Source organism: Cervus elaphus, chromosome 17 (assembly GCF_910594005.1).
Source record: "Cervus elaphus chromosome 17, mCerEla1.1, whole genome shotgun sequence".
Taxonomy (NCBI): domain Eukaryota; kingdom Metazoa; phylum Chordata; class Mammalia; order Artiodactyla; family Cervidae; genus Cervus; species Cervus elaphus.
Genome location: NC_057831.1, coordinates 23,785,019 through 23,803,758, shown reverse-complemented (window position 1 = coordinate 23,803,758; position 18,740 = coordinate 23,785,019). Strand labels below are relative to the sequence as shown.

General features: G+C 38.1%; 1 protein-coding gene across 2 annotated transcripts in view; it reads left to right on the top strand.

The window, feature by feature from the left end:
• NFKB1 (nuclear factor kappa B subunit 1) overlaps positions 1-18,740 on the top strand; it is a 122,312-nt gene that overhangs the window by 28,227 nt on the left and 75,345 nt on the right. Inside the window, exons 3-5 of one of the 2 annotated variants that reach the window (XM_043870898.1) lie at positions 999-1,074; positions 5,368-5,405; positions 9,611-9,709. In XM_043870898.1, the coding sequence (XP_043726833.1) occupies positions 999-1,074; positions 5,368-5,405; positions 9,611-9,709 (213 nt within the window). Of the gene's footprint in view, positions 1-998; positions 1,075-5,364; positions 5,406-9,610; positions 9,710-18,740 lie in introns of both variants that reach the window. The other variant, XM_043870896.1, reaches the window with a different exon arrangement.

The following is an 18,740-nucleotide window of genomic DNA, read 5'->3' as shown; positions in this document are numbered from 1 at the left end:
TATTGGTTTTCTGGTGCTCCTGTAACAAATTGCCACAAATTTAGCAGCTTAAAAAACACAAATTAATTCTCTTACAGTCTGGAGGTCAGAAGTCCATAATCAAGGTTTGGCAGAGCTGTGTTCCTCCTGAAAGTTTTCCTTACCTTTTTGAATATCTAGAGGCTGCTTGCCTTTTTTGGCCTGTGACCCACCCCTTCCATCACTTTAGCCTCCTATTTCCATTGTTACATCTCCTACAGTTCACTTTGATCTCCTGCATCCCTCTGTCAGGCCCGGCCTGGATAATTCAGACTAATCTCTCCATCTCTGTATTCATTAGGAGATAGCATTCCAGATTCTAGGGGTTGGGATGTGAATGTCTTTGGGGGAGCCATTATTCAGCATATCAAACCCACTAAATTCCAGGTATTTTCATTATGCTAGGTAAATGAAAATGAGAAATAAAAAAAGATGAGGGAGCTCAGTGCACAGTTAATCTGCTTTTTGGACTAAGTTATATTTTGAGTTTTTCTATAAATTGTTCCAGGGCTGCTCACTGTCTGAATCTTTCGGGATTTGCAGTTGGATGCTAGAGTAGGAGTTTATTTACCATTATAAAAGAAATACAGATTTCTAGGATTATATTCTCATGTTTATATTTCTAAGAGAGTATAAGCTTTAAATCATTTATTCAACAAACATTTAAGTACCTACTCTGATAAATATACACTGGACCCTGCAGATACACCAGTAAGCAAACTACACTAGGTCCTTATCTCCGTGGACTGTACGCCTGGGTTGTTCTTCTGAAATCCCTTTGTCACACAACCATAGCCCAACCCCGTGTAAACTTAGTTAGGTTTCCTGAGCGTATTTTTAAAATTCTGATTTAAAATATTTTCAGGTCTTTGTTTTCGTTTTTTAGTTTTTCTTACTATAATTAAGTTTTAGGTTTTTCAGATTTCTAATACAGTGTTGGAAAAGTAATGATTGAAATATTTAAATTTTCCTTTTTGTAGATGTTTCATCTGGATCCTCTGAATCATACAATGTTTAGTCCAGAATTATTTCAACAGGAGATGCCACTGCCAGCAGGTAAGAAAATTCTTCATCTATTGCCTATCATTTTGCTTTTGCTTTTTTTAAAATTTGATTTTTTATACACTCTCTTATGAAGTCAGTGGGTTACCTAGAAAGTAAATGGTTACCTAGAAAGGAAATGGTGATTTATGTTTTAAAAGTCAGTTTTCAGTATACTTTTTTGGACTACATTTCTTTTTTTTTCTTTTTTGGACGACATTTGCACAAACATGTTTGATCCGAGTTACCCATTGTATCAGAGAAGGCAATGGCAACCCACTGCAGTCCTCTGGCCTGGAAAATCCCATGGACGGAGGATCCTGGTGGCTGCCGTCTATGGGGTCGCACAGAGTTGGACACGACTGAAGTGACTTAGCGTCAGCAACAGCAACCCATTGAATGACTGATAATTGTTGCTCATATCTGCTAGCACAGCTCAAAAGGAACTTCTTTACTGTGTGGGATTTTTTTCCTTTCACCCAATCTTGTTATCTCTAGGGTCTTTGTAACTCCTGTGTCCTTTGCCCCAGGCACATGAGGCAGTCTCAACTCTCAGATCTGTTCCCAAAACACTTACTTGAGTACCTATTGTGTGCCAGCTAGTATACCACACACCGGGAACATAAAGTGTACAATAGTCATCTCGGTAGAAAAATTACTTTTTAAAAAACTTCTTGTTTTATGTTCTGACCAACTGGATAAACTCATGATAATCATCTGTCCTTCTAACATGACTGTTAATTATCCCCATCAACAAGTTATTTAATCTCATGTGAATGATTTTTAAAAAATCAGTCTCTGTTTTTATTTATTGCTTTTTATGTAAGCTTGCTGTGATAGCTCTTTTTATGTGTTCCTCACATCACCAGAGGGACTTAACAGATGTTCAAAAGCTGTGTGACTAAATTTTGGAAGTTGTATATAAAAGAGAGTTTTGTAACTACTGAAGTACATTAGCTATTCTATTTACCATGGACTTGCTTATCCTCAATGGGAGACTTCATGCAGTTTGTATCGTTGTCATTTAAAATTGCTGTTATTACTTTGTGCTTACTTTTCATTTTTTATATCAGGTGTTCTTTTGCATTTTTATATCTATTATTTCTAGAAGTTCATGCAAGGGGAAAAAATAAACCTGCTAAACCTTCAGCTTCATTAACTTCACTAAGTGTATTGCTGAGTCCTTTCTTTACTCTATAGATCATAGCTGAGATGTCCTCAAGTGTTGTCCAAAATAAGCTCTAGATCAGCTTCCTGTGAGTTATTAAATGTCTTGGTAGCTTCTGCGTTTTCTGTGATCTTCTTATTCTGGGGGTCAAAGTCTTTTTCTTGGTTCTGATGCTTTATTGAAAACATAAAAGTTACTGCTCTCAGGAAACGTATACTTTTCCATTTAATGGCTTATAGATGCCAAACAGTATCCTGATGCAAAGGATTTCCTAATGTTTTTATTTCATCAAGTTATTGATGAAATAAATTAAGAGATAGAAAATAAGAGAAATAAGGAGAAATAGAAATAAGGAGATAGAAATAAGATTATTGAAAGAACCAGCTCAGTAAATATTCTGTGGTCAGAGTTTCATGTTATAGGAATTATTTAGCCATAATATTAGAAAAAGGCTTCCCAGGTGGCATTCCTGGTAGAGAACTTGCCTGCCAATGCAGGTTTGATCCCTGGGTCAGGAAGATCCCCTGGAGGAAGGCATCACAACCCACTCCAGTATTCTTGCCTGGTTAATCCCATGAATAGAGGAGCCTGGCGGGCTACAGTCCATAGAATTGCAAAGAATCAGACATGACTGAAGCGACTTGGCATGCATGCACCATTAGAAAAACTTTTACAATTATACTTCAAAATTGTATTTTCCAGTTATTACCTCATTGTTTTTTATTGTCACATACATGTTCCCTCTGCATTGCAATGGCATACTTCAGTTTTTTATAAACCAAGATTTATGGATGTTTTATTCACATTTTAAAGGAATGGAGAGGTTATATAAACCAATATTAACTTGTAATTTGCATATGGACTGTTTTATCTTCTGTATTTCTTGAAATCTAAAACCATGCTACTTGTTGAAAACTCTACGGGATATGGCACAACTGCTAGGTCTATAATATCATGCTGTAATATAAATTACTCTGCACAGTAGGATGTCGATTCATGGCATAGAAATGCAGCCAAAGAAAATTGGCATTAAAACAAATATATGCATAGCAAATCTTGTTTTCTAGTTGATTTAACGTTTTAGTGTATTCCCTGAAAGAGAAAAATTGTCCCTTTTCACTAATGGAACTACCAAGCCTTAATATTTCATGTGTTTAGAAGAAATTAAACCATACAGCAAAAATAATAACAAAACTTTAAGTATTTTTCGAAGAGTTACTAAGAAGTGAGAGACTTGAAGTCTGATATAAATGTGCTCCAATTCCTCTGTATTTTCCATGATATCCAAATGTTGGTTAATTTTTTTTTTTTTTTTTGCTGAAGTATGGTTGATTTACAATGTGTTAATTTCTGCTGTGCAGCAAAGTGATTCAGTTATATATATGTATACATTTTTCATATTCTTTTCCATTTTGGTTTATCACAGGATATTGAATGTAGTTCCCTGTGCTATATATAGTAGGACCTTGTTGTCAAATGTTGCTTTCTTAAAGACTTCTCTTCTTCATATGTTCATTTAGTTTTCTAGAGAGAATGTTTATGACTAGATTTGTTGAAATGTTGTATAGACCTTATTTAGCAGTGTGAAAATATTTATGTTTCTAATCAATTTTATCTCCTTAGAAATTAAATTCTAGTCATTTTTTTAAATTTTAAAATTCTAACAGTTTCTTTTCTAAAAAGTAGTTGAATATATCCAGGAACTAATGTCAGACAGAAAACAAAAGGTAATTTACCTAAATTATATAGCATTGGTCAGTCCCTACCCTTTTTTCTTTTCTTGTGTATGTTTCAGTTCAAATTCAGTTATTTTTCAACTGACTTCCTTGTAAACTTCTTGAATAATAACAGGAAATAATTATACCTTAGTTTCCTACAGTTCTCTGCCTTATCCTGATTCATCATAGTGCTGAAAATAAACATAAATCCTCTCTCATTTATAGTTTATTTTTAATTTCAACCTGAAAGTTCAGCTCTTCTTCATAAACTTATTTATCTAAAATAACAAGTCTTGATCTTCTGGCCTAGAGACAGTGAAGATTGAAGTGGACACAGAAGCATCCTCCTAGAAATTTTTTAGTACCATTTAAATTTACATTCAAACAAGTGAGAAACACCATGAGCCTTTATGTATCACAGAGCTATGGGTTATTATACTTTGACATGACATAAAAACCAGCTGGGAAGCTTAGGGACTAAGCTTCATATTGAATATTCATATTGAATAAATTTGTGTTTATACTGTCAGAGATTTTTATTTTCCTTTGAGTTTCTAAACTCAGGTATAGTCAGGCTATCATTAAGCTTCTAGTAATCTTTGTTCTTATTAGTTGGTATGCATCCATCTAAATTATTTTCAGAATTTTATAAAACACTTATTTTGGAACAGAGTTTATATGAAAGTACAATATTCAAAAATTGTACACGGACATCAAAAGCTATGAGTTAATAAGAAGAATCTACCATGTCTGATAGACCAAATTAAATATGGGAGAGAGGAGGAACAAGCTGCCAGTTAGGGAATAGGGCAGTACCTGTGGATTCAGGTATTGACAGGGAACCCAAAACCTGGTGTAATGAAAAGCAGGTAGCCGGAGATCATTATCTGTGTGTTTCACACATGTAGGTTGCTAGCTCAGTCTCTTGTAATTTCACATTAAGCACGTTTTCTTGTGAAGAATGGAAGTCAGTGTCTGATGCTGTGATGGCAAAAGAAAATTTCACAGTGACCAGGAAGTGGTTGCTGCTTTTAATTGGTATTTGTGTCATTATTAAAAATGCTTTGTTAGCGGACATGACTGTGAAGGTTGTTGATGTCGTAATTCTTGCCAGACGTCATGCCTTTTGTTGGGTTGTGCAAGATGCCGTCACCATTCACCAGACGTCTTTACGGTACAGTTCTAATGGTGTAAAACTGTTATTAAATAAGGTAAATTTAATATTCAGAAGAAGAAGATATGCCTTGTGGAATTTTAGCTAAAACATTTATTTGAAGCCTCTGTTTAAAAACATAATTTCAGTTTTTTTTACTTGCTTTGTATATATATACATACATATATATTTTTTTTTTCTTTTTTTTACCAAATTTGAGAAGCCTCACAGTTTCTTTTGGTTTCTGTTTGTTGTTTTGTTTTTAGCAGATGGCCCATACCTTCAAATATTAGAGCAACCTAAACAGGTAAGAAGACTAAAGGGATGGGACTTTCTCTTTAATTGTTAGATCCGTAAGTCTAATATTAATACCTCAAGCACTGAATAAAATAGTAAATGAATTTTACAAAGGAAGTAGCTTATCTAGAAGATCAACAACCTGCCAAATTATGTAACAATTGTATCATCGACTTTCCTTTTCTGTTAGTCATTGTTCAGACTGTCCTGAATCTCAGTACATAGTTCTATAAAACTTAAGTATTGATCCATGGTATCCCATGATCTCCAACACTTTGACTTACCAGTCACTCCTAGAAGAGGTGTAGGTTATCTCCACTCATTTTCATTTATAAGGAAATGCACATACGTGCAGTTCACATCACTGAGTCAGATGCTTCCTCCATGTCCCTGCACACTTTTGAGCCTTTCTCCATCCTAAGGAGCTACAGCCTTTTCTATTTGGAACATGTAACCTGAGTTACTAAAAGTACCAGTAGGGTGTGGATAAAGTCCTAGAATAGACAGTCGAGTTCTCTCGGGTCTTAGCTTTAGGTCTGGCCTCTTCGGAGTCAGGAGAGGAGCGTTTTATTTTATTGTGCTCTTCCCTGGCGGCTAAGACAGTAAAGAATGTGCCTGCAATGCGGGAACCTAGGGTTTGATGCTTGGGTTGGGAAGATCCCCTGGAGGATAGCATGGCAATTTACTCCAGTATTCTTGCCTGGAGAATTCCATGGACAGAGGAGCCTGTGGGCTACAGTCTGCCTGGTCGCAGAGTCAGATGCGACCGAGGGATTTCACTTTCACTTTCCTCTTACTACTGTTATTTAGAGAGGATACCTGGGTATTGAAATGGCTTCCTTACCATGTCCCCATGGGTAAATAAATATTTATTGGAAATTGGATGGGACCAGTGCTATGAAAGAGGAGGGAAGAGAATCTTTAATATCTTCCCGTAGTCATTAAGGGATGAAGTAATGGTATAGTCCTCTGTAGAATGAGGACAAAGTTAGTAGATCTCTTACTAGGTGTGCTTTTTATCACACCTGTGTGAGACTGAGGATGCGTATGCCTGCTTTCTTGCAGCTGTCTCACCCAGTACTTTTCCTAAATGTTTTTAGTAGCTCAGGCAAGTAAGCGTAACACTTTTGTGTTTGTAACACTTAACAAATGCCAACTATGTCAAGATCTTAAAGTATACATGTGGTTATTGTAATCATCGTATAACATATGTATTTGGATTTTGGTCAGAATATAAAGGATATGAGTATCTTATCTATGACCAAATAGACTATACTTATGAGGTTGAACTTTGATAAAAGTTTTTGGTGTGGGGACTGGAGTACCATATGAGACTTTGGGACATTGTTTTAATGGCTCACAGGTGACACACCCTGACCCCACAGGCTGCTGACATGACTTTGCTTTATCCCCATTCCCAGTTCCCTATCAGTGCGGTGAGTTCTCACAGGAGGCCACCAGTTTTCCCAAAGGACCCTCCCAGTGGAAGTTTATCCCCTAACATCCTGTGCAGTGTTACCTGGCCTCCTGGGAAATTTCTGGATAATCCATGAGACCAAGAAACCAACTAAAATTTACTTGTCTGCATACTAGGCAAAATGTGTTTTTCAAATATTCATTTTCATAAGCATAGAGCTACCATAAGGTTTTTAAAATGCAGTTTCTTACTGTGGGTCAATAGTCATAAGGAAAAATTGATGTTTATGATTTACCTGAAGGGTGAGTTATGTAGTTCCAAAATTCAAAATTTAATTCACTGTTGGTGGATGTGTTAAAGCTTATCTGAGTAAATCAATGTGCTTGCTTACCAAACTGTAATATTGTGATGTCTGACTCCAGTGAAAGTAAGAAGGTTGTATTGAAGTCAGAGTTTCTGACCGGATGGATGAAGCCTTGCCTTTGAGGTTGATGACTCATTTTAAGCAAGTGGAGTTACTGAGATGAATGGCTGTGGATTGGCAAGCCTTTAATCTCAAAAATTTAGAATCTGAAATGCATCCTGACTATGCATTTGAAGACATCCTAGTTTCCTTTTAAAAAATAATAATAAATTTCTATCTTCAGGTTATACATTCCTTTGCATAGAAGTTTAGATACTTTTATCCAACTATGAATGATATATGTTGTTTTTCAAATGATAAGCAAGGCATTAAGACAGGTCTCTTTACTCATATTTTACTGAATGCCACTCCTAATAAGATGTAATAGTATTTGTTTCTCCAACTGTCCTAAAGTAACTTTATGATTAAAGATAATTACTTTATTGTTTTAAAAATAAAATCTAGAAAAATTTTCTTTTTTCTTTGGCGTCTCTGCCACAATTTTCCCCAGCTTTGGCAGAGATGAGTCATAGCATAGACTACTACTGATCTTTAGGACAGCTAGTTCTGTTGCATATTATTAAGTGCTAATTATCTAATATTGTTTAAAAGCTGAAGTTGTGTTTAAACTGATTAGCAGTCAAGTAAATCCCTATTTTATGGTTAGCCAATTCTGGAGGCTGACTGTTGCTTTTTCACGCTTTTAGAAATTTCATTTAATTATTGAAAATAAGCTAACAGCCTTTGACTATATAAGGTATAGGGCTGAATTTGTAACTTATTTTTTAGTTCTAATTTTATGAGAAGCAAAACAAGGAGAGTCACCTTCAAATCACTCATCTTACCTCAGAAGGCTTTCCATGTGTTGAGGTTTGGGGTCACCTAAGGAACCCTTTTCAAGAGTTGTCTTAGGCCCCACTTTAATGAGTTGACCATGTACCCCAGGCCCAGGTGTGACATGCGGTAGCTTCCTCCCCTAGGGAATTTATGTCAGGTCTCACTGGTCCTATAAAATATGCTTTAGTCTGGTCCTCTTTGGAGATTAGAAAAGTCTCATGAATTTAGAAGCAATTCCAGGTGCTTTCCCTGAACCTCTCAGGCTGTTTTTCAAGACCCTATGTGGCATAGTGAAATGACGTACAGTTTGAGGAGGGCAGACATTTACATTGGTCCATTAGCTTAAAGCCATCAAAACCTCTATATTCACTGATCTCCACTACCCAGCGTGCAGGGTAGAAAGCCGCCCCCCCACAAGTAGTGGTGTGTGGAGCTTCTGAGGGCCTAAGCATCTAGCACTGTTTATATGAAGTCAGTCCCACAATAAAATAAATGAAAGGTGAGAATGTTCCTTAAAGTGTATTAACATATTCTTTTCTTTAAAGGGTGTTATTTGAAAAATGGAAGACCATCTGGTCAAGAGACTGTATAAACTACTAACACTACCACAAATTGTTTGATATCTTTATAAAGCAGAGTCTTTCAGGAAAAATGTTGAAATCTCCCTTAATATGATGATGAGAGCCATTCTCATAAATGCCCTTGTTTTATTCTTTATGTGCAAATATGCACAATTACAGCTGTTAGCTTTTTAAGTCATAAAATCTTAAAACTGGAGTAGACCTCGAATATGGTCTGGTCTAATCTTCTTACTTGTATAGATTAAAAAATACATGGAACTCAGGTGTTTATCAGCCCGCATAGTAAAGGCTTCTTGCTAATTCCTAGTTGATATTACTGTGTCTGTAAAATTTCTTGAATTAATATATAAAGGGACTCTCTGGGTTTGGATTCATTCAGGTCAGTTAATGTATCCACTTGAACTTGATAGTACTAATAATCTTAAATCGAAACTTCTTACCTTCTGAACTGTTGAGAGTTACTGACCAGATGTGGGGCCTTGCAGAGGGTGTGTTCTATAACCCTGGTGGGGTATATTTAACAAGACGTTTCTGTATTCCATCCTGAACCCACTGTCATCAGGGTAGGTAAAGGAATGCCTTTAAATAAGAGTCAGAGAAGCTTAACTTTAAGTCATATGGCCAGTTTCAGAGCTTGGCAGCAGCAATGTGAGATGAGGAAACTGATGCAGGCAAGCTGTAGCGTGTCGAGTCCTTAGGCCTAAAGTCTGCAGCAGTTTACTCTCCACACAGCGCAGAAGGAGAGCTTCTTCAGGGCCAGGGACCTGGCTTTTAAGCCACAGCTCAGGGAGCAAGTATCAGTCAACATCAATAGTCATGATAAGGTTATGGGGAGAAGTGGTTCTCATATACAGTCCTCTTTCACAGTTTGGGTCTCCTCTAATACACACAAGAATTTAAAATTTGGTGTAACTTTGTCCTTATAAGTTTTTGGTACGTATTCCTCAAACCTGTTCACCTTGCATTCACCTTTGCAGAGAGGATTTCGTTTCCGTTATGTGTGTGAAGGCCCTTCCCATGGAGGACTCCCCGGTGCATCTAGTGAAAAGAACAAGAAGTCCTACCCTCAGGTCAAAGTAAGTTTGTGATGTCTTTCCATGTGAATTCTGGAAGATTTGGTATCCTCAGAGCAAAAGAAAGGAATGCGTTAAATAACTACTATTTGCCTCTGCTTATAAGCTGAAGTGTTCACCTGATTATTTATAATATTTATGTAGAAATGTGTCTCATAGCAATAGAAGTGACAGATTCTAAAACTGTTAATATTTCCATTTAGTACAAATTATCTCAATATTAACGAAACTTTTATTATTTCTTGATTATCTTAAAAATTTGTTTAGTTGTATACTTCCTAAGACTTGAAAAATGCTTTGAGAGAGCACTCAATTTCAGGTCTTTAGAGATCTAGCAAAAATCAAGACTCAGATGACTGAGTGTGTGGACTATATAGTAGAATACCTCAGATCATGAATTCTGATCCAGACTCTGCTACCAGCTGTGTGCCTTTGACTGAGTTATCCAGCACTTCTAAACCTCAGTACCTGAATGTGCAAAATGCAGACTTGTTAAGGGTCTGTGCTTTGTAGTCTTCTAAAGATTGAATGAGAAAATGTACCTCAGTGGTCCAAAGGGGCCTCTGCTTGAGCAACTATTCATCTGCACGTGATGGTCCTTGGAACATACTGCTCATGACATGCTCTGGTGGGCTTAGCTGAGCTTTTTCTACTTCTTCAGGTTCTTTTTCTTTCTTTGTATTTAATTGAGAATATCTTGTGCTGAGGTAGCTTGAGTTTTTTATTTTTATAATGTGATGTCATGTTTCATAGACTGATTGTTAACAGTTTTGCAGATGAACCAGTCAAATATTGCAGTTTCATCTTTTATAAACATTTTCATTTGTACAAGACAGACCCCTAGTAAAATTGTGATATCAGAGAAATTGATCTTTGGTTTTGCCAGCCTTGCATTTTGTTCCCTCCCTCTCCTCATAGCCCACTTCTAGGCTCAGGACTTTCTAATTTATTTTCCGTGGTCCAAAACAAAATCCTTGATTCTTTACCTCTTGAATAATATTGTAGTATTAGTCCTATCCATTGTGTTTGCATTTTAAGTCTCCTATCCAAGCTCTTGTGTGGAACGAAAGATGTATTTCCTGTTCAGGATTATTAGTCTGGATAAATATGGGTTTAGCCACAGATTTATGGTCTCTGGTCCTTTAGAATCTGAATGAGGAAATAAGAACAGCAATAAAACAAGGGGATTAATTTATATTAAGCACCAAAGATTTGCCAAGTGCTTTACATACATTTCCTCCTTGGAAGGAAAGTTATGACCAACCTAGACAGCATATTAAAAAGCAGAGATGTTACTTTGTCAACAAAGGTCTGTCTAGTCAAGGCTATGGTTTTTCCAGTGGTCATGTATGAATGTGAGAGTTGGACTATAAAAAAAGCTGAGCGCAGAAGAATTGATCCTTTTGAACTGTGGTGTTGGAGAAGACTCTTGAGAGTCCCTTGGACTGCAAGGAGATCCAACCAGTCCATCCTAAAGGATATCAGTCCTGGGTGTTCATTGGAAGGACTGATGTTGAAGCTGAAACTCTAATACGCTGGCCACCTCATGCGAAGAGCTGACTCATTTGAAAAGACCCTGATGCTGGGAAAGATTGAGGGTGGGAGGAGAAGGGGATGACAGAGGATGAGATGGTTGGATGGCATCACCGACACAATGGACATGGGTTTGGGTGGACTCCGGGAGTTGGCGATGGACAGGGAGGCTTGGCGTGCTGTGGTTCATGGGGTCGCAGAGAGTCAGACACAACTGAGCAACTGAACTGAACTGAAACTCTCATACATTATCTTTTCTATCCTCATAACAGCCCTGGTAGGTAAAAAGTCTTAATACCTGTGAGGAAACCGAGGCTCTTAAAAGGAAGCCCTGCGGTCCTCACAGGACTGGTGGCGTGTCATCCTACAGCAGACTCTTGCTCATTGAACTGTTGCGTGGAACATGTCCATTTGGGAGACTGGGGGCAGAGACCTAGGGAACAGGACATGGGAGGATGGTAGTAAGACAAGACACAGAATTATAACTCTGGGCAGCAAGAGAGAGGAGCTCAGGAATAATGGGTACTCAGATATCTGGGAGTCAAATCCAACACATGTTTTTAACAACATGTCTGTGTGTCCTGTATATAAACACTGTATGTGTTCATATGTGTGATACATGTTACGGGCATTGACACTGATTATGATTGTAATTACTGAAGAATTAGCATTAAGAGTAAAACTGGGAGTTGTTTTTTTTTTCTGGACTGTCTCTGTAACAAACAAATATAAATTACAATGTTGTCAAGTGTTGACTTGTATTGCTCTAGTCTTTTGTAGCTAAGTAACAGTTCTTGATACTAAAAGACACATAGTAGTAACTTTGTTATAAATTTGTTACCCAATGGAAAAGCTTTATATATCCTATTATGCTCAGCCTTTTCTTTTTTTTTTTTTTTTTCTGCTAAGGGTGTCAGTGTTTATTAACAAGCAGGTATAAAAATGATCACACAGTGGTTTCTTGTGAGTGGGGGAAAAGTCCCTCGCAATCTTTAGGCATTCCAGCTAGCTCTTTGCTTGAGAGGTTCATTCTAAGGAGGAACAGTATTTTTTAAAGCAGAATTAGCCAACTTACTGGTTGGGTCAGGAAACAGGTCAGAGGGATGAGAAAGAGCACAGTGTCAAGGGAATGTCTGAAGGGCAAGTGCTGCTCCAAAGGCATGGGCTGGGCAGACCAGATCCTCAGACTTGCTTGGGTAAGGGGAGTAGGGCCCATTATAGTCTTTCTGCTGCTGCTGATTAGTCGCTAAGTTGTGTCAGACTCTTTGTGACCCCATGGATTGTAGCCCACCAGGCTCCCTCTGTTCATGGGGTTTTCCTGGCAAGAGTACTGGAGTGGGTTGCCATTTCCTTCTCCATATGCTCAGTCTTCATACATCCTTCTCATGTAGTGGTTGACGCCTCACATTTACAAAATAGTCTAGAAATAAAACAACCTAGTGGATATTCGATGTTTTTCTCAAATCATAGTTTATGTATCAAAGAGTTTAATACTTACTGAGAAATCTAGATATGTAAACAGCTAATACTAAGGTAGTCAAAATATAAATGTGTATGATTAGTCATTATTGACCTTCAGCTGCAGCTTCACTATTTCACCCAATTGGTTTTTATTCACTAATTTAACATATATTTATTAAGCATTTAATCCAATTATAAGAAAACATAGAGCAGTTCAGAGAGTTTGTTACAAACTATCATTGTTCTCTTAGCCTGTCATCACTCACTGAAAGTTTGTAATAGTTAAAGGAAATAATTTTATTTATCATAGAAGCTCTTAATCAGAAGAGCTGGTATGGGGAGAAAAGAAAGAGTCAAACAAGGTAGTTTTTCCAGAGCTCATGTTCCAGTATCACTTTTAATGCTCTTTTTCACAAAGGATAGTTAAGGGTGAACTTTTGGTTTACAAAGGGATATAAATCCCTCTTACATATAAAATTTAGTCAGAGGAAGGAATTGCTCTCAGCGTGTGTCTTTATCGGGAGGATCGTCACAGTCATACATGTCTGAAGCAGTTCACTAAGCACCCACCCCATGTGAGGCTGCAAGAGAAGTTGTGTGACAGATACAGCTCAATCAGGGTTTCTCACTCATCACTACTAGTGTTTAGGGTGAGAAGACTTCATGCTTTGGAAGGTTTTCAGCTTCACTGGAGGGTATTCCGCAGCATCCCTAAGTTGTACCCTCTAGATGCCAACAGCATTGCTATAGTTGTGACAATCAGTGTCTGCAGACGTTGCCACTTGTCCTGGGGGCAGAATCACCCTCCTTGAGCACCACTGATCTAGATGCAAAGTCTTAACCCTTCTTCTTTGCATACTGTCTGCTATATAAGACAGTAGCTCATAGGTTATATAGAATTGCCTATATACTTTTCCTGATTATTAGATGTTTATTTTCAAGCTGATGATCATGGTGACTCTATAATTTCTTTTAGAATGTCTGAATTAGTGTGCCTGGATATTAAGGAGAAAGATAGAAAAGAGAAGAGAAAACATAGCCTAAACTTTCTGTGTACTATGATAACTGCATACCCAACAGTTAACGTAGGAACTCTGTTGATTCTCCGTTACAACTATTACAGAAGAGAAAGTGAAAGTGGAGATGGGTTCAGTCAAGGCTGTAAACCTGTGTAGCTGCTGTTGAGAGCAGGGAGAACATCTGTGCAGTGGTCTCAGCCTCCCTTCCCGTAGAGGGAGGGGTCATGGACAGTGCCCCCACACTCTTCCCCAAATCCCATTTCTGCAGGAACTTCAGAGGGAGAGCATTTACACTCACAGGGAAGGAAATGGTATTTCTGAAATTTACATATGATACGTGTTTATTAAAGTATATTTGTTCAGGCTTAAGAGTGGAATGTTCTGGGCTCTGCCTTTTCCTCCTCTGCAGCTTCTTACCTTCCTCTCTCTCCTCCAGCCTCACTTCCTTCTCTTCTCATCGTGCCCCCGGGAGAGCATGCCATGTCTGGAGAGGCCCCTGGGCCGCTGGTGGTTCAGCATGACTCGGTCTAAGACAGGGTCTGTGAGGTGTTGAGGGCCAGCCCCACAGCTATGGGGACTGGCTGTGGTTTGGGGGCTGCAGACCCCTAGCTGTGGTTTATGGAACTTGTAAATATATAACCTGCTTGGGTTTGTCTCTTGCTGATTGTCCAAATATGACACCTAAAGTTAAATCATTTTAAAACCAACTCTCAGAGTCTACTCCAGTTCTCCATTTGCCACTGGAATTTTGTCCCATGCTTAAACCCCATTTCCAATAAGCTGGGTGTAGGCTAGGCTTAGACACACTCTTACTATATTGAGATTGTTTCTAGGATTAGGGCTATTGAACCATCTGGTGTTCTGCATGTTTCTTTCATGTCAGTGGATACCACTTAGCTTTCAAGAGTTTTGCTGTGTAAACCTTCACATAGTTTTTAAAGCATTGTTTTAATTATAAAAAATTCCATGTGTATAGAACATTTAAAAATTGATGTAAAGGACACCATATACCACTACTTGATTTAATAGGGACAGTCAGTATCCTGGAGGATTGTTACTAGGATCCCCACAGATGCCGTAATTCATGGATGCTCAAGTCCCTTTTTATAAAATGCGGCAGTATTTGCATATAATCTGTGCACATCCTTCTGTATACTTTAAACCATCTCCAGATTATTTTAATGCCTCATACAATGTAAATACTATATAAATAGTTACCAGTGTGCAGCCAGTTTATTTTACTTTTTGGAACTTTCTGGAATTTAAAAACATGTTTTTTCCATCTGAGGTTGGTTGAATAACGAATGTGGAACCTGAGGATACAGAGGGCCAACTGTATTAACATTTTACCATATTTTCTTCTGATCTGTTTCTAAAATAAAACATAGTTATTGCTGAAGCCCCACCCATTGATCACTTTTCCCTTGTTCTTCATAGGTAAATCACTGCTCTGAACTTTCCATCTCTGATAGAAATTTTTTTACTGGTTTTAGCTCATATTTTCTATTACACCTGATGGCTTTTTTTTTTTTCAGGCAAATAAGAGTTAAGACTGGGATCCATTGAAGATTAGTGTTCACTTTAATTCTATTGGGGGCTTCCCTGGTGGTTCAGATGGTTAAGAATCTGCCTGCAATGTGGCAGACCCGGGTTCCACCCCTGGTGGGGAAGATCCCCTGGAGAAGGTAATGGCAACCCACTCCAGTATTCTTGCTTGGATAATTTCATGGACAGAGGAGCCTGGTGGGCTACAGTTCTTGGGATCACAAAGGGTTGGACACGACTGAGTGACTAACACTTTCAGTTTCACTTTGATTCTGTTGATTTCTTCTTTATTATTCAGATAAAATTTATCTATTGACAATGTGGAATTTATTCTGACTCCTACAGGAAGAAAATAATAATAACATTTAGAGAAAATCTAGGGAAAATATGCAGACTAACTTGCATAAATATGCAAAAATACAGATGCGGAAATATGTATCTTGTCCATTTTAAAGGAAAGCTTTCCTGGTGTTAAACATTTCATAATCTATTTTACAGTCCTACCAAGTTCTCCTTTAAAGTTTCCTCAGTTCTAATTTCATCATGGAGCTCCGAATGGGAGAGGCTGGCAGAAAAGCACAAGTGCCTTCCTCGAGGCCAAGCCTGTCCCTGCCTGTTTTTGACTCAGCAAGGAGTGCCAGGGAAGGCTCATTTCCCTCTTTCCCGAAAGTTATACATGAGATTTTTTTTTATTAACCAAACTACCTTCCCCTTCACAGAGGTGGAAAGTTGCCAAGAGGAACAGCCCCACAGGGCTTCAAAAATCCTCACTGATTCTCTTGCGGAGTGTCCAGAAAGCACGCATCCTCAGCCGATGTCACATCCTCCAGCTTGGCCCACTCCAACCAGAAAGCTGTCAGTGACCTTGATTCTAAAATACGAGTAGCTGACCAGTCGGTATTCTTATTTTCTCTTTAGTTATAAATATCAAATGCAGTGGACTACAACTTGAAACACAGCTGATGTAAGTGTAACTATTTTTAATCAAATGTTTTCTGAAAGCTAGTTCTGACATATGTTTTCTTTCCGGAGTGTTTCAGATTAAACAGAAGGCAAGTATTGAAATGTTTAGATTAACAACAGACAATGTTTATTGTCTCCATGACCCCCATGATTTTTTTTTCCTTCTTAAGTCTCTACTCTTGGTGCCTCTCACTTTAAAATCCTAAATGTTAAGTTTCTGTCAAGGTCAGATGAAGACTGGCTGATCTCTTGTGGCATTTAGGGATATCACATATCCTTGTGTAACCTCCCTTTCCTTTGTATGGACTTGTCTGGTTTAGGAGGTTTGCCATTTTAAGTATCTCTTTATAGTACTAGTTTTGAATAATTTAATCTGACTCAGTTACTAAAAACAACAGGGAAGAGGATCACCAACAGTCAATTAGGTTTGCACATAAAACCTACTTCATAGCATTTATTAAAATTTCCATCAGTATCCCTAATCTGTTCACTAGTTGCATATGTTAAAAAGGAAAAATAACTGTATCCCCTAGATCAAGAGCCCTGTGCTCTGTATATTGAAGAAAAGCACTTTGTAACCTGGATCCCTCTTACTGGTTTCAGAGGGATTTGGAACTTCTTAATATATATGCAGAAAGTTATTGGGTTGGCCAAAAAGGTTCATTTGGGTTTTTAAACCCCGAGTGAACCTTTTTGGCCAACCCAATATGTGTGTATATATATATGTGTGTGTGTGTGTGTATATATATATATATATATATATATATATATATATATACACATACATATTCCTGGGGAGATAAATATAACTTTCCATCAGATTTTCAAATGGAAGGATTCAAACACAGTTAAGAACCAGTAGTGCAGAGTACGTTTCACTTTAGCTTTCTGACAGCAGCTGATTTTAAAAATTGCTAATAAAAAAGATATATAGGCTGTCTTTTTAAATTTTTTTTTTTACTTTTATACTTTTTAAAAAGTACATTTTTGTATTTTTACCTGTTCCTAGAGAGTGGAAACAATTAAGGCGGCTCAACACAAGTCCCAGGAAAGCCTCCCTTCACTTTGGGTATCAGGTGGGGAAGCGAGGAGACATAGTAGCGATAGCCCTGAAAGGGAGTATGCGTCACCGCTTTTCCTTTCTTACTCTTCCACAGGATTGCTGATTAAGCATGAAGTTAACCATTAGAGGTTGAAGCCAAAAGAGAGAAAACAGTTCATTTAACAAATATTTATTGAGCACTCTGTGTCAGGTCCTGTCTTGGCAAGCAGACAAAACTCCTTCCATGTGTAACCGTAACCTAGACTTCTAGATATTTTTCTTTCAAAAGTTTTTCTTTGGGCCTCCAGAACAAAATATTACCTTGTAGAATGTTTTTAAAAACAGCCCTCTAAATTTATGGTATGTAGTCATAGTCTACGTTATGAACTAGAGAAAACTACTCATGAGAAGAAGCTTCTAGCACAAATCATAGCTGTGAAACATAACTATTAGGAGTATAGTAAAAATGTAACTATTAACCTAATAGGCTTAGGCTTGAATTTACAGATAGTGTGAACCTTAAGCTTTGTTTTGATCCATCACCCCTTGGTGACCTTCCTCGGCTGACTATTCCCATTTTTCTCTCATCCACTTTTCCTTAAATACATGATTGTTCCTGGGACCATTATTTAATCAGAAGCAAATCTCGGATGGCTTCTTCCAACCCCAGGGGTCTCAGTCTGAAGATTAGATAGCCTTTTTTTCATTACATTTAAGAATTCCGGTCTTGTCAGGTCACATACTGGTAATTCTTCTAGAGAAGATAAGAACATACAGAAGTACTATGGCCCTCAAAGGTACTAAGTACTAAGGCCCTCCACAGACAAGCCGATTTTCAACTTTCAGCAAATCTAGAGCTGAGGCTGTGAGCTACCCCACTGTCACAGCCTTCTCTCCCCACCCGCCAGCTGGATTTCAGACCGGAGTCCTCTAGAGCCTTCTCTCCCCACCCGCCAGGTGGATTTCAGACCAGAGTCCTCTAGCCCCCACTCACCTCGCTGAGCGCTCATGTGGGTGGACTGAAAGATGCATGCAGACTCTCACAGATAAAGCCTCTCACCCGTCCGTCCCCATCCGCCCCGAAGAACAGTTGTAAGGATGGCTTGCTGTGCTTATTTACATCTTCTCATTTACTCATTACAGCCCACAGCAGTGGGTTCTGCAATCCTTATTTGACAAATGAGGAAACCAAAGTCCACAGAAGTTAAAAAGCTTACCCTGATCTCAGGCATGGAGCCCAAGATTTCGGTGCAGGCAGTGTGATTTAATAGTCCAGACTCTTCACCATCATGGGAATACTTTTAATTACAGGGGTTCTTTAAATCTATGGTTCTCAACCATGAATGTGCATCAGAATCACCCAAGAATATTTTAACTGCAGAGATGTCAGGGGCCCATTCCACTCATGCTAAATCACTGTGGGTCCATTAGTATGATAATTCTGTGATAATTCCTAAGGACTCATATAATG